At 48.4% G+C, this 15,992-nt stretch overlaps 1 protein-coding gene across 8 annotated transcripts in view; it reads right to left on the reverse strand.

The window, feature by feature from the left end:
• The window catches only part of PODN (podocan), a 48,366-nt gene extending 42,603 nt beyond the window's left edge, over positions 1-5,763 (reverse strand). For 4 of the 8 annotated variants that reach the window (XR_012379480.1, XR_012379479.1, XM_025871641.2 and 1 more), the window contains exon 1: positions 5,166-5,296. Coding sequence is in view for 1 of the 8 variants with exons in the window: in XM_073896748.1 (XP_073752849.1) it covers positions 5,166-5,255 (90 nt within the window). In the remaining 7 variants the exon portion in view is untranslated. Of the gene's footprint in view, positions 1-5,165; positions 5,367-5,628 lie in introns of those variants that run through there. The other 4 variants (XM_073896746.1, XM_073896748.1, XM_073896747.1 and 1 more) reach the window with 4 other exon arrangements.
• Positions 5,764-15,992: the final 10,229 nt, after the last annotated feature.

Raw genomic sequence — 15,992 nt, forward strand, 5'->3', positions numbered from 1 at the left:
CATGTGGCCCCTCCTAGATGATGGGGTGTGGCCATGACTGCTACAGCAGTTACAAATGCAGGTGTATGGCAAGCACTTGCGGGGCGGGGCGGGGGGGGGGCATGCCTCAGTCTGACGCCCTCGCCCTGGCACTAGATTGGGGACCAGAGCCCACGCAGCAGCTAGAGAGGTCTGAGATGCTGGGCCTGGAGAACCTGGGAGCTGGCCACCGCAGCCGATGTCTGGTTAGGAAGGAAGGCGGAGGGAGCCAGACTGGGGCTGCAGTCAGCTCTGGCTCTCAGTTTTGTCACCCACTAAACCTTGTCTTCCTCACCTATCCATAGGGGTTACCAGAGCTGCCCTCACGGCGAGACCATGAGAGTCAGAGAGAGGCACATACTGCACACCGTAAGTGCTCAATAAATGTTAGCTCTTCCTACCACTAATATCTGTGGGCATTGCCCACTCCAGAGCCCCCTGCTTCCTCCCCTTCTCTTGTCCAAATCCTGCTTGTGTTTGCAGCCCAGCCCCAGGCCCACCGCCCCCCAGATTTGCAGACTCCAGCCTTTTGCATGAATTCTGGCTGCGCTGTGGCCATTGCGACGTTCCAGACACTGCTTTGTCCCACTCGCTGGCTCAGCCAGCTCTCCAAGGTGAGGTCCCGCCTGCCCTCAGCCCTGTGCTGGCACAGGGGACACAAGCGAGGTGGCAAATTTCCCTGCCCTCAGTCTGAGCGGGCAGCAGAGCCCAGTACAATAACTCCTGCCCCACCCTCCACCCCAGACTGGGTGAGCCCTTTGAGGCCCCAGAGGAAGGTGTGAGGATGGAGAAGAGGGGCAGCATCCAGGCTTGTTAGAATCCATGTAGGTCTAGGAGGCCTAAGCCGACTCCGGCCCCAGCCCCTGGCCGGGCAGAAAACCAGGGAGCCTAGCACACACATAGCTCCTGGGCCCCAGGGATCAGTTGGCAGCAGCAAGTAACTTGTGGCAGCCTGGCCCTAGGCCCATCCTACCACACCCCTGCTGCCCCATCCCCTGACCAAATGGGCCATTAATCCTCAACCCGTCTACAGCCCATCACTCCCATGCACATTATAACCCTCCCCCCGCCACCCCTGACTGGCTCAACAGCCTGCAGCCCCTGGAACCACCAGCCTTAGACCAGAGTGCCCCTCCCTGCCTGTCTGTGTGATCCCAGACCAGGGCTCTGGGAGGGGGAGTGTGGGCACAGGCCCAAACCCCAAATCAATCAGGGCAGGCGGCCAAGGAGAAGGATCCTTCCCCCATATCTTGTGCACTCACTTGACCAGCTAGTTTTCCTCCCTCCTTTTTAATTTGTATCTGTAAAGATCTACACTGTAGCTGTAAAAATACTTAATTTATATTAATGTTAGGAACCATATTGAAAATGCTATCACCATCACTTTATAGATGAGGGAGCTAGCAATGGATTGGCCAATGTGACACAGCTGGTAAGTGGTGAAGCTGAGTCCAGCCTGGGCCCTTCCCTGGGCCAAGCACAGCTGGGCACTAAGGACCCAGGCAGACCACTCGAGTTTGGCTCCCGCCCTGAAGCAGCTCATACCTGCCCTGTCCAATGTGGTGGCCACATGTGGCTACTGAGCACTCAAAATGGGGCTAGTCTAAATTGAGAGGTGCCTTAAGTGTAAAATGTAGTGCACATGGATTCCAAAGACTAGTACAAAAAAGGATGTAAAATAGCTCATTATTAATATTAATGATATCTCATAAAATATTTATTTTTATATTCAGTTAACTTAAAATAAATTACTGAAATTAATTTTACCTGTTTCATTTTATTTTTTTAGCATGGCTTCACATTACATATGTGGCTTGCACTATGGCTCACATTCTATTTCTATCGGGCAGTGCCGGCACCGACGCCAGGTGTACACGGAATATTATAATCCCAGTGTTATCAGAGGTGTGATGGAGGGAAGCTAGAGTCCGTAGGGGGCCAGAGGAGAGCTAACCATGCCTGGGGTCAAGAAGGCTTCTCTGAAGAAGCATACCTGATCTAGCCATGAAGGATGAATATCGGGCAAAAGGGAAAAGCTGACATAAGCAAGGAGGTCAGCAGGTGCAAGAGAGTCCATCTGTGACCTCTACAAAGCTCGCTAGAGTGTCTGCTGGGTGCTGGGGACTGGGAGGGATGCAGGTGGGCAGTCCAGGCCAAGAAGGGACTTGGAAGCCACGTTAGGGAGAGTGATCCTTATCTTACGATCCTAAGAAAGATGAGGAGCCACTGCAGAGCAGGAGTGTGGCATAGGTGGGTTTATGGATGGACCAGTGGGGAGCTCTCCGAGGCTGTGCAATGGTACAGGCGAGGGGTAGTTGGCCTGGTCTGGGCAGAGAGAGGTGCTGGGATGGAGAAGAGGAGCTGGATTCACAGGAGAGGCAGGAAGAACAGACCAGGCTTGGAAGCTCCCACCTCCTCCTCTGGACCTTGGGATCCTGGGCAGTCTCAGCTCCACCACCTGGTTTTCTGTGTGACCTTGGCCACGTCATGGCCCATCTGAGTCTCAATTTGTTGTTGTTGTTGTTCTTCTTCTTCTTCTAAGAATGTTGAGCAAGATTAGCCCCTAAAGCCCCTTCTGTGTGCTCAGCCATGCTGGGAGCTGCGTGTGGAAGAACAGAGGAGAGCAAGCCCCTGGTCTCTATACATCCCTAGTGAGGAGCCCCCCAGTGAGGAACAACTCACACGCTGGGACAGCAAATGGCCAGTGAGAGGAGCAGCTCAGCCTGCAGTGAGCTCTTTCTCAGGGCGAGCACTTTAGCCACAGGAGGACATGGTTCAACTCCTGACTGCTGTGTGAGTCTGGACAAGTCACTCCACCGCCCGAACCTCTGTTTACTAGTCTGGGCAATCCTCATGAGGATGAAATGGAACGACATGTCCATCTGATGTTGGCATCAAGCAAGTGCGACACACACGGGGTTACTGTTACTGAGGAAGTCCCTGGGACCTGCTGCCTCTCACCCCACCTACCACCCCTGGGGAACCAAACCTCAAGGCCCAGAAGGGCTTAAGTGGGGGATTAAGGCAAGACTAGAAGAAGGAAAGGGAAGGGAGACCCAAATCAGGACACAGATCCTCAGCCCCTAGCAAGCACCTTCCTTCTCCACTCAAATACTGTAAAAATTCACTAATCACCCACTTTGTGCTGGGCCCCAGACAGCTGCATCTTACCATCTCTAATAGAAATTTCCAAACTAAAAAACAGTCTTCCTACTCTGCAGATAAGAAACTCAAGCACAAAGGGGCTCCCATGGCTGCCCATCCCCAGCAAACTGCTACTCAAATGTCCCTGCTCTGGGTAGCTGCTGCTCTCCCCTGACTGGGTTAGGAGGTTCTTTAGTGCTCCTGGTCCTCCTCCTGCTCTTTAGAGCACCCCTGGTCCACTGCATCCTGCAAGATTCAGCAAAGCCTTTCCTGACTCCCCAGGCATGGAGCAGGTGCTCAGGAAATGTTTGCTGAATGAAGAAATGAAATTGTGAAAGGCAGAAGAGATTTGCAACGTTTTCTGGTCTGACCTCCTCAGTTTACAATATAATATGTTGAAGTTAAGACCAGGACTAGAATTTGTGTCTTCTGACTCCTGCCCAGAGCCTTGAACTGCTCTTGAAGGCTGAGTAGGAGCTCTCCAGGGGGACAAAGGGGAGGAAAAGTACCCCAGACAGAGGGAAGGGCATGAGCAAAGGCACAGTGTTAAGGATGGGGGAAGGGGGAGGTGCCTTTAAAGAAAGGTAAACAGGATGAGGCAGGGGAGGAGCTTAGGGCTGGAGGTCCAAGCCTCCAAGGGTATCAGCCACTATGCTAAGGTGCTGGTGATAGGGAGCCATCAAGGGTACCAGTCAGGTCATGGTCAGAGGTCTTATGTATGACTCTACAGGCCTAGAGGTGCCACCATTAGTCACCCATCCCCTAAGATTCAGATAGAAAGAACAGAGTATGTTCCCACAAGATTTCGTGAAAACAGTCACGTGAATCTAACATTCCTTAACTTGCACTCGAGGCTCGAGCAGACTGGGCCGTGGGCCCTAAAAGGGGACATGAGCACCCAGGGGCTCTCGCGGTTCGTAGCAGTGGTGCCTCCTGGAGCCGCTAGACCACAGCTTCACGTTTCCCCGCCGGCCCAAAGTGCACGGGCAGCCACTCAGGTTGCGGGGGGCCTCAACGGATCCGTGATGCGCTCCAAGTGCCAGGCGCGCATCCCTCTGTGCCTTGGGGCTCAGGGGCGGTCAGAGCCGCTCGCACCCTCTTGCGGCGCCCGCTCCTCTCCTTAAGTTCCGGCTGCAGCTGCCTCGCACCTGAAGAGCCAGCGGCTGCCCTGCCGGGAGCCCGCCGCCGCCGCCGCCTCCTCTTCCACCTGGCGGCTCCTCAGGGATTCTAAAGCCCCCGCCCCCGCCCCAGCCCGGCGGTTCAAGGACCAACAACCAGGGACTTCCGCCGCTTCAGAGGGAGGGCGCCGACCTCGCTTCTCGCGCTCCGCGCCCCTCCACCCTTCCTCAGTCCAGCTGTCCCCGCGGGGAGGCAGCCGCACAGACAGACAGACGGACACCAGGTGCCAGCTGAGAGCTCTGGCTCGCCGAGTGCGCGGCGCGGGGCTGGGGATCCAAGCCGCGAGCCGGTCCGAGCGGTGGTAGCGCGGGCTCCGCCACACCTGTCCGCGCTTCCCGGAAGCACACCTCGGCCCCGCTCTAGGACTCAGTTTCTCTGTCCGTAACCAGGTTGAAGGGTGAACTAGCCGGGGTGAGCTGACGTAGAAAGACGCGCGTCTCTAAGTCCAGGGGTCCACGCCCCTCCCCAGTTCCACCTGCCCCCACATTCCCGGTCGCCCGCCCACGTCCTTCCACTCCCCCCTCCCATCCGCCCTCAGATTCTTTCCAGATGTGCGCAGCGGGGGGGGCGGGGGGGGCCGCGACCAGCTTCTGGCCGGCGGGGAGAAAAGGCCCCTGCCGGGGTCGCGATCGCGGAGTGGGTAGCATGCCCAAGGTGGAGCTCTCGGCCGCGCACTCGGTGCACCGCTCCCACCAAGGGGGCGAGTGCGGGCGGCCCCGCCCGGGGTAGCTGCGGGAGCCGTCCGGACCCCGCGGGGACGTCCGAGTCCGCCGCCCAGGCTCGGCTCCGACCCCTTGGCCCACCCGGCTACCCGCGCCGGGTACCTGCTGCGCCCCTGCGCCGCGCCGCGCCCCGCCGGCCGTCCGCGCTGTCGCGAGTCTCCGCTGCGCTCCGCGGGCGCGGGCTCCTTCCATTCAAGTCGAGCCGTGAGCTCGGCAATGCAAGTTTTGTTGTGGGTTTTCTCCTCCCCGCCTCTCCCCCGCCCCCCCCTCTACACCGCGTGCATCTGCTGGACGCCGGCCTCCTCCGGACACAGGCGTAGGGTCCCCACAGGCGCGGGGGAGGGAAGAGGGCCTGCCCCCTCCCTGCGTGGACTTGGCCGGGCCCCCCTTCCTGGGGAGGCAGAGCCCCCGCACCGACCCCTCTCCCCCTCTCCGCCCCGGCGGGGCCACCGTACCACGCCCCCCCACCCCCACCAAGAGGCTGGGAAGGCGGGGTGTCTAGCCCGCAGCGCTTCCTAGTTCCCGCCTTCCGCAGGGGAACTGGACCCCCTTTAGGCCCCAGCACCTGAAAGGAGGGCAGGGGAGAGGGCCCCTTCACCCAAGTGCCTCTGAGCCCAGTTTCTTCCTCATGACTGAGGATTCTGCAACCGCTCCAGGCACGAGTACCTTTCCGTTCACTCTCCCACCCTGGGGTCCTGGGCCGTGGCTAACGGGGCTGCCAGCCAAGACCCTGCCGGGCCCCTTCCCGGAAAAGTTCCCCGCCCTCCCCGACAACGCCCACGTTGACCCTGGGCCCAGAGCCTCCTGAGGCTTGAAGGACTGTAAATTGGGCTGGGACTAGGGTGCATGCGGATCTCAGTCGCCGGGAGACAAGGGGGTTGGGCAGTGAGCCCTCGCGGCACCATATTGCTCCCAGGAGCTGAAAACGTTTCCAAGTTAAGGAGCATTAACTACTAGCAGCTGAAGCAACACTGGCGCCAGGGGCTTTGGCGGTAGACCGCGGTGGGGCTGGGTTTAGGTGGTACTTGGCACCTCCGCTGCCTCTACAAGGCTCTCCCCATACCTGCTCTGGCCTGTGGGCAGGGCACCCACAGCTACCTTACCTGGCTGCCCTCCTACTGGACAAGGAGAAGGATAAATAACTCAAACTTGGGACCACTTGCTCAACTTAAATTGCCAGTGCCCTGAATGAATGAATGAATGGCTCATGTAAAGGATCTATCATGGGCTTCTGCTGCTGCGTCCTGATTGTACCACATACATAACTCTCTAAGCTTCACAACCCTGCGAGAGGATGGCGGTTGGCCCCATTCACAGGTAAGGAGATCACTTGACAAAGGAAAAGTGATTAACTGAGTAAAATGGCCAGGTTCACCCTCCTTCCCCGCAGCCCAAGTTCTTTCCATGATGGAAACAGCCCAAGTTCTTTCCATGATGGAAACTTCTCAAGTAACTTGAGAAGGCAAATGCAGAGCCTGGATTTGAACCCAGAGCTGTCTGTTTACATTACATCAATAACTCAAAAACAGCAAGAATGAGAAAGGGAAATATTTTGCCTTCTTTGGCCTCAGATTTCAGTTCTCTCTGAGCTCAAACTTGAGAGCTGGTATGATTCACAGGACTGGACAGGGGCCAACCCAGAGATGTATCTCCTGTCTTCTCAACATTGAGCCTAGATTCAAGTGGAGCTAGAACAAGATTCTACTGACTTGAATACCCATGAACTAAAAATCTTCTAGAAGGACAATGTGAACCAGCACATACTGAATACCTACTAAGTGCTATGTGAAATCCTTAAATATCTTAATCATTCCAATCCTGAGGGGAAGGTATTTTCTGTTACCTGTAACTGCTAGGGCCAGCCACAGGGCACACCCCACATCTCTCCCACCTCACCCCCAGAGAAATAGGCTTTTCTGTGGAATGCCAAGCCGGTGCCCACACATACTCTGTAGCTGTCAGGTGCTGTCGACACACACACTAAAATCACCTGTCTGAAACAGAATATGGAGGAATCACTTTTGAGTGTCTCTGGTGGAAAATGGAGGTGATCCTGGTGCTCTAGAAGGAAATCCTCTAACTTTCCCAATAGCTGTAAAGAGTTGAGTTTCAAATTGAGGGTTCCCAATCCACTTGTGCTGCTTTGGTTCCTTCATGCCTTATTTTCAGCTCCTGTTTAATATTACTTTAGTGCCTGGTGTCAAGTACAAGCTTTCGACTTAGATTTGAGTTCAAATCCCAGCTGGGTTCAAATGGAGATATGAATAGTACCCACGCCTCACAGATTGTCTAAATTAAAAGAAATTGGAAGTAAATGAGAAAATGGAGTTACATAACTCCTCACAGCCCCTGGCACATGGTAAGTGTTCAATAAATGGCAGCTGTTATTACTGCCAAACTGTCACCGAGGCCTAAGCATCTATGAAACATTATTAAATAGAAATGACAAGTGGCAAGAATTAACCAGAAATCTCTGCATTATCCAGGGTAAGCACCTTCTAATTCAAAACAATGAGAAACAAGAAAACTCAAAAGAGGGGAGTAAAGACATACACGTGACCAGAGAACTAGGAGTGAAAGACAAGAGGGCTCTCGTGGGAGGTTGATGAGGAAGAAGGGGAGATAAGGTGTTGTTATACCTTCATCATCGGAGAAGAAAATAATTCCTCTTACTTTGAGCTGAGAGCTCAAGACCTTTCCTTATTAAGTAGCAGAGTCCCAAATACTGAGCTCTGGCAGCAGCTTGTTTTCGGGACAGAGATCAAATCACATGGTGTTGTTTTGTGTATATGGATTGAAGGATCTTGATAAAAGACAAAACATCAAAGAACAAGCAGGGTATGATGGAAGAACCACAGGCCGAGTCAGATACAGAGAAGGTCTTCTGGGCTCCTTGAACATCCCATAGAAACTCTTTTATTATTGGACTTTTTTGCTTTATGTTTTTCATCTCTTTCCCCCATTGGATTGTAAACCCTCCCGGGCAAGAACCCCACTTCATGTTATGCAAGGGCCCTTTCCAGCCCTAAAATACCATGACTGTAGTAGGCAGAATGAAACCCCAAAGATAACCACACCCTAATCGCTAGAGCCTGTGAATGCTACATTATGTAGCAAAAGGGACTTTGCAGATATAATTAAGGTTATGGACTTTAAAATAGGGAGATTATCTTGGATTATCCGGTAAGCCTAACCTAATCACATGAGCTCTTGAAAACACAGAACATTCTCTGGCTGGAGACAGGAGAGATGAGGCCGAAGGGGAGATCAGAGAGGTGTGAAACATGAGGACTCCACTAGTGTTAAAGAAGAGGGAAATGCAGGCAGCCTCTACGAGTTGAGAACCCCAGGCTGCCAGCAAGCATATGGAGACTTCAGTCCCACAGCAGCATGTTACTGAATTCTGCCAACACCCTGAGTGAGCATGGAAGCAGATTCTCCCCTTGAGCTTCCAGATAAGAGCTCAGGGCAGCCAATGCCTTGACTTCAGCCTCAAGAGACCTGGAGCAGAGAACCCAGCCAAACCCACCCAAACTTCCGAGCAGAACTGTGAGATAATGGATTTACGTCGAGGCAAGCCACTATGTTTATGGTAATTTGTTACAGCAGCAATAGAAAACTAATACAAGCATTAGTAACTAAAACCAGTACATGGTACAACAGCATTTTCCCATACATCATTTCACTTAATCTTCCACAACAAGCCTGATTGTATTATTGCTGCCCTGTTTTAGGAAACTGATGCTCAGGGAGGATAAGTAACTTGCTCAGGTGGCCAGCTAATGAGTGCCTGAGTCAGAATTCACACTCAGGTTCCAACTTCAGGGAGAGTGGTCACCTACACTGCACCTGCCATGGCCTTAAGGTTCTACTGTCCAGCTAAGTAAAAATGGGGACTTCAGAAAAGACAAAAACAGACTCGGGCTGCTTTCACACAATGAAAACTGAAAAGCTTTCAGTACTCATTTCTTTTTCTTCCAAGGATATCTAGTAAGTCACAGAACAAGTCAAGTTATAAGCAAGTATTAAAAAAAAGTCTTTCTGACACAGAGAAGAAAAGAAGATTTTGATAAATGGCAAAAGGAGAAATCCTCAAGAGAGTGGCTGTCAATGAAGTATTTTCTGCCATTCAGATGCTCTTCTAGCCACTGTTAAGGCACCTCTTTCACAGGTGCCCTGTTTTGCCAGCCTGGTTCAGGAACATCTTTGTGTTGCAGCTTTTAGTCCACTCTTTTTTTTTTTTTTTAAAGATTTTATTTATTTATTTGACAGAGAGAGAGAAGACAGCTAGAGAGGGAACACAAGCAGAGGGAGTGGGAGAGGGAGAAGCGGGCTTCCCACTGAGCAGGGAGCCCGATGCAGGGCTTCATCCCAGGACCTGAGCCGAAGGCAGACGCTTAACGACAGAGCCACCCAGGCGCGCCCCTTTCAGTCCACTCTTGACCAGTTTTTATTGTCAGGAAGTTCAACTGATTTTTAGTCTGAAATTCCCCTTTTATAAAGTTCTTCCCATTAGTTCTAATAACTAGGCAAAATAACCCCTCCCTTTCACTGGTCTCTCAAACCTGTGTGAACTGTTGTCACACCCTGCCCTTGGGCATCACTTTGCCAAGTTGAAGGCTCTTGTCCACTCGCCTAGGTCAGTCTTGTCCTTATTTGTATCTTCACAACTGAACTTCTTTTCCTTATATTTCTGTTCAAATGAAATGTCTAATTTAGAGTGTTCTGCACACTTAGAAGTTGCTATATTCTAAAAGGTAAATTACACAATATTTTACAAAGAAAAAGAAAACAGGGCGCCTGGGTGGCTCAGTTGGTTGAGCAACTGCCTTCGGCTCAGGTCATGATTCTGGAGTCCCAGGATCCAGTCCCGCATCGGGCTCCCTGCTCAGCAGGGAGTCTGCTTCTCCCTCTGACCCTCTTCCCTCTCGTGCTCTCTCTCTCTCATTCTCTCTTTCTCAAATAAATAAATAAAATCGTAAAAGAAAAAGAAAACATACTGCTGTTTGGTAGAAAACTGTAGCACTTACCGCTTCTCAGCCTGCAATTTAAATAAACAGCAGACTACAATGAATTTCCCCCAATTTTGCATAAAAGTTTATGGCTACAAATTCAGTAAATAAAAGGTCAAATGCGTACTACGTGCTGCTGAAAACAGCACTGTGAATATTTACAAAGTATTTAAGTGACTATTAATAGGCTAGGTTAAATGGACATCACTTTTTGCAATAAATTTTGGATATGATACATTAAAAAAATATTTCTCCAAGAAATCTGGCTAAAATTCCATACCAGATTAAACTGCCTGCCAAATAGAATCAGACACCATATTTCTTAAGGGCCAGAAATCTGGCTCCATGTTCTCTGTTCTAACCAAGAACTAAAGAGCTGTTTGTTTGCAACAGTCTCCAGATAGATATTAATACTGGACCTTTCCAGTAGATTTTGTAACTCTCTATTGAGAAAAACTCTTAAAATTTGGCCAGATGCAGCTGTGGTTCCTGATAGCACATAATTCTTTCAGGGCCCTTATTAGCTATTTAGTACCATACCCCCAATTCCTAATTCATGTCAGTGTGGTCTCTAAACAAACCCAGTCCCACAAGGTAATTTACCCAGTAATTTACAATCTGGCTGATGACCATTTTTTTCTGGTCAACAACATCCAGCAAAGTCTTTGTGTTCAGAAAGCAGCTATGCCATGGGCAGCTAGAACTGTAATCTTTGGCTGAAATGCAAACCCTTCTGTAAGTCAAACTAAATAATTCTCTATCCATTCACTAAGTTACAGAGACTATTAAATTTTAATGATTCCTGAAGAAAATGTAAGGATGTGGACCGTCCATAAAAATATGCAAATTGTCCCCAATCCTGAAGCTAGCATGTTATCTGAACTCAAAAGATTGTCACGAAATGTTCAAAGAATAAATTCCTTCCTGTTAAAAAATTTCTCAAATACAGGCACCTGGGTGGCTCAGTCATTAGGCGTCTGCCTTCAGTGCGGGTCATGATCCCAGGGGCCTGCTCTGCGGGAAGCCTGCTTCTCCTTCTCCCACTCCCCCTGCTTATGTTCCCTCTCTAGCTGTCTCTCTCTCTCTCTCTCTCTCTCTCTCTCTCTCTCTCTGTCAAATAAATAAAATCTTTAAAAAAAAATTTCTCGAATAACATTAGGAACTTCTATTGAGTACCTACTGTGTGGCTTGACATTTTACAGCTATAATTGCTAACCCTCACAGCCAGCAAGGGAGAATTATTATTCCCTTTTTACAAAGGGAGAAGAAGCTCAGAACCCTTACTTATTGTTAGCTCAAGGTCCCAAAGCTGTTTAAGTGCCAGAGCCTGGACCAAAACCTGCTCTATAGTATTTTCTGAAACTGCTAAAGTTTCAGAAGATAAAGCTATTCATTAGAGGATTTAATTTCATATTTATTTTTTCTAAGGTGACATATATGGGGAAAACAGAATGGGTTTATGTTTATATGTGACTGAACCTTTCAAAGGGATTTCCCGTTTAAAAAGAACTTTAATGGGGTGCCTGGGTGGCTGACTTCAACTCAGGTCATGATCCCAGGGTCCTGCTCAGCAGGGAGCCTGCTTCTCCCTCTGCCTCTGCCCCTCCCCCCTGCACGTTCTCTCTCTCTCAAATAAATAAAATCTTTAAAAAAATAAAAATAAAAAGAACTTTAATGATCAGTGTCTAAAACTCAAGAAACTTTACCTGATGCTTACTCTGGTAGACACTGTATTAAAACAAGACAGAGAGATGAATAACATAGAGTTTCTACCTTCAAGGTGTTCACAGTCCAATGAGACTATTAAAAAAGAATTAAGTGTCCCCCTTTTGCAGAGGAAGAAACTAAAAACTGGTGAGGTCTAAGTGCCTTGCTCTGACTTAACTTCCCAGAGGCAGACAGGACCTGATCGAGATTCTTCTGATCACACCTCAGTGACTCTTCCACAGCCTGCTTCCACATTCACTTCCTAATCATACTCTCCATTATTGTTTCTCTATAAATTCAACAAGGACTGTAGAAATCAGAGAGTCCAAATTCATCTGGACAAGCACAGCAACAAGGCTGATGATTTCAATGCACACAGAACCCACTGGGCCACTTTGTTTTTAAAACAGTAATAAATATAAATAACTGACTTTTATTGCTCGGGCTGCTTCAATCTTAAATCGAGAGACTGTTCTAAGAAGCTGCAAATATTTTCAAAGAAAGAGCCCGGTAAGTCAGGCTAAAGGAGAACTCTTAATGTCCTCTTTCATCGTTAGGGCAACAGAAGGTCATTGTAATAGAGACTGCGTTTCTGTGACACGGTTCCTAGACTCAGAAATGTCCCCTGTGAATTGTTTTTAAATTGTTATTCAACTTCTCTCATTCATTTACTTAATGACAGCAAGCCAAGATTTTGTGCTGGGGGGATCGAAATGGACACATGAGACGCAGTGTCTGTTCAGGGGAAACAGAAATTACTACAAAGGAATGATTAACTCCACTTGTGGCAAACAGGGACAGCTTCCTGAAAGCTAAGGCAGGAAAAGGAATTTGCCAAGTGGATTGGGGTGGGGGCAGGGGGAGAATGGTGAGGGTGGGCACAGAGAACAGCAAGATGTTGTTGTTGCAAAATGCGTGGTATGCAAGATGACCTAACTTAGAACTGAAAGCATTAGCTAATGTGCTTGCTCTGTATTAATCACTTGGAAACTTAGCATATCACTACCAAATGGAATTTTTCTGTTCTTATTATTCATAGCTCTTTATGAAATCAATTTCAATCTAGCTTTTATCTCTACTACTCCACTGAAGTTGATTTTGTAAGTGATCACCAGTCACTTCCATGTTGCCAAATTTAATCCAATACACACTTTCAGACATCATCCTGCTTGACCTTACAGAGCAAAGGACACAGATGACCATTCCCAACTTTTGACTATATATACTCTCTTCTTGAGAAACATTTCTCAACCTCTCTAGCCCCTTTTCTTCATCCCCTTTGCCAGATCCTCCTCCTCTACCTGAGCTCTAAAGCTGAAGTTCCTCAAGGCTTACTCCACCCCCCTCCTTGCCTCCCCAGGTGACAGCAACCATCCCTATAGCTTTAAATACTGCCCAGATGCCCATGACCTCCAAAGGTGTATCTCCGAGCTGACCTCACCTCTGAGCTCCAGTCTTATAAATCCAACTGCCTCTCTGTATCTCCAATTGCCAATCTCTCAGGTATCTCCAAGTTAACAAGTTCAAAAGTAGAGCTTATTATTTCAACTGCTCTCCCCAAAATCTGCTTGTCCCCTCATCATACCAGTCATGACACCTGGGGGTCATTCTTGCCCTTACCTCTAGTCCCTCTGCTGACTTTTCCACATCCATCTCTACCACCAACACCCTCGTCCAGGACACCGTCTTCTTGCACATGGACATCCACTCTCCAGCTCCCTTCCCCCAGTAAAGGGGTACATTCTCCACACAGCCGCCACAGCGACAGTTTAAATCATTTCATTTCCCTGCTTCTAGCCGTTCTGTTGTAGTTCTTTCACAAATATTTTAACTCTATCCTCTCCTTCTGGTACACGGTAAGATTCTGGAGTTAGGTGGGGCATGTGACTTTCTTTGGACGATGAAATAGGAGCAAAAGCGATATGTTATCACTTTGGGGTGGAAACTTTAAGAGCCAAATATACTACTTCACCTTTTTCTCTTCCTCTGCCTTGACGATCACAATGCTCCAGGTAATAGCTGCTCCATTAGCCTGGGTCCTAGACTCAGAAATGTCTGTGTAACTCCCAGACTTGGGATATAATGGCAAAGCGGATATGCAGCATGAGTGAGACATAAATGGATGTAGGGCTACATCTTCAACAGATCCCAAGTGCCTTACCATAATGAACAAATTCCAATACAATTAGTTCCTACATGCCTGCCTATGCAACCTCATCTTGGACCTGTCCTTCCAGCTCACTACATTCCATTCACATTGGCCCCCTTCCCCCCCTTTCATGCACTATTCTTTGCAAGGTTTGCTCCTCAACCTTTACACCTCAGCTTAAATATTACCCCCTCAGGTCTCCCTTGACCACTTTCTCGAAGAAGGCCCGTCACTGCGATTCTGCACCACAGCACCCTGACCATTTCCTTCGTGGATTTCCTTCAGTCTGTAATAATTATCCACCTCGTTGGTAAACTGTCTCTCCCTCTAGGTTGTAAGCACCATGAGGGGAAGAGCTCATCACTACCTGCAGTGCGTAGCACTGCACCTTCAATATATTACCCTGTATTTGGTAGGCACTCAATACTTGTTAAATGAGTGAACAAATGAAAAAAGATTCCAAAAATGGGACCTAAGAAAACAAAACAGACTATCGCCTATCCCAGAGGCGAGAGGTAGCAGTTGTGGGAACAGTAAAGGAACTCACATTTACTGAGTGACTATGATGTACCTAACACTAATAGGTGCTTTACTTATGTTCTCTCTCTAGATTCTCAATAATCCGAGGAAGCCAATATTAATATCTTCACTTTATAGATCAGGCAACTGAGACTCAACCTGCTCAAGCAGCAAAACCTGTAAAAGCAGCAGTTTTAGCCCAGACCTGTTACCCTTTCCTCCAAACGATGATGTTTCCTTCCCTAGAAATTAAACTGCTACTAACTGTATTTCATCATTAAGTTTCTAGCATATGTGTGAATTGCATATATACAATTACATTTCTACCCCAAGAATCAGTTTTTTTGTGTTTATCTTTTTTTTTTCTTTAGGTTCATCCTAAAGCCTATTTCACGTATCTCTTATTATCTGGGACAAGTATAGCAGAATGATAAAACAAAACCAAACTACAGATAAATCAGACATTGTTTTAGAACTTCTTGAAATCTTTTTCTTTTCAGGGTAAGAATCTACTACAATTGAGAAGTATGTCTGAATTCTGTTCTGAGTTCATTTTATAGAACTTGAGATTGGGGCACCTGGGTGGCTCAGTCAATTAAGCGTCTGCCTTCAGCTCAAGTCATGGTCTCTGGGTCCCGGGATCGAGCCCTACATCGGGCTCCCTGCTCAGTGAGGAGTCTGCTTCTCCCTCTCTCTCTGTCCCTCTGCTTGTGTTCTCTCTCTCTCTCTCAAATGAATAAATAAAATCTTAAAAAAAGAAGAAGAAGAACTTGAGATCAATTTATATTGGTTTACTATACTGTCTTTCCCCCTCACCAGGTGCTTTTCTGCCAGTCACAGAACATGCAAAGTTGAATGGTCGAAGGGGATCTGACCCATAGTCCTGATCTGATTAGCACAGGCTCCAAATATCTAACAAATGAACCTGGCTTTTTACCTCTGACCACCTTTTGGTGAAGTAACATGTTAACAGCAGAAAGGTGGGGTCTGTGTAACTCCCAGAACAGTGCTGCCGGGTTGAGTAGACTCACAGGATTCTCAGAGCTGAACGGACCTTAGAGACCATCTACTTAATCCCCTCTTTTAACCGTTTGGTGAACAGGCCCAGCAGGCAGTTACGTGCCTCAAAGAAGCAAGACTCCTGGCTCCTAGTTGAGTGCTCTTTCCACTACAACACACTGCCTCCCCAACCAAGAGCTAGTGATTATATTAGAGTAACTGGTACATAACACCTAGATAACAGACTGTAAATCCCCCAACGTTGCTCTTACTCTCCATCAGTGAGAAGACCCTGAACAAAGAGAACATACACAATGTACACAAAGGAGATCAGGAAGAACTATTTTAATTTTCTACTAAACATTCTTCCAAAAGCATTATTTTATCCCATATCTTACTGAGTTATAAGAAATAACATTAGCATTAGAAAAAAAACAGGAAGAAAGATAAATCAAATGTGGATAATTAAACTAAACTTATATGGAAAAGGAAAATGAGAACAAAGGACTGAGAGCTTTACAGATAGATACTTTGAAAACTGTG

This window comes from Callorhinus ursinus, unplaced genomic scaffold (assembly GCF_003265705.2).
Source record: "Callorhinus ursinus isolate GAN/ISIS: 27379988/994484 unplaced genomic scaffold, GSC_fseal_2.0 scaffold9, whole genome shotgun sequence".
Classification (NCBI taxonomy): Eukaryota; Metazoa; Chordata; class Mammalia; order Carnivora; family Otariidae; genus Callorhinus; species Callorhinus ursinus.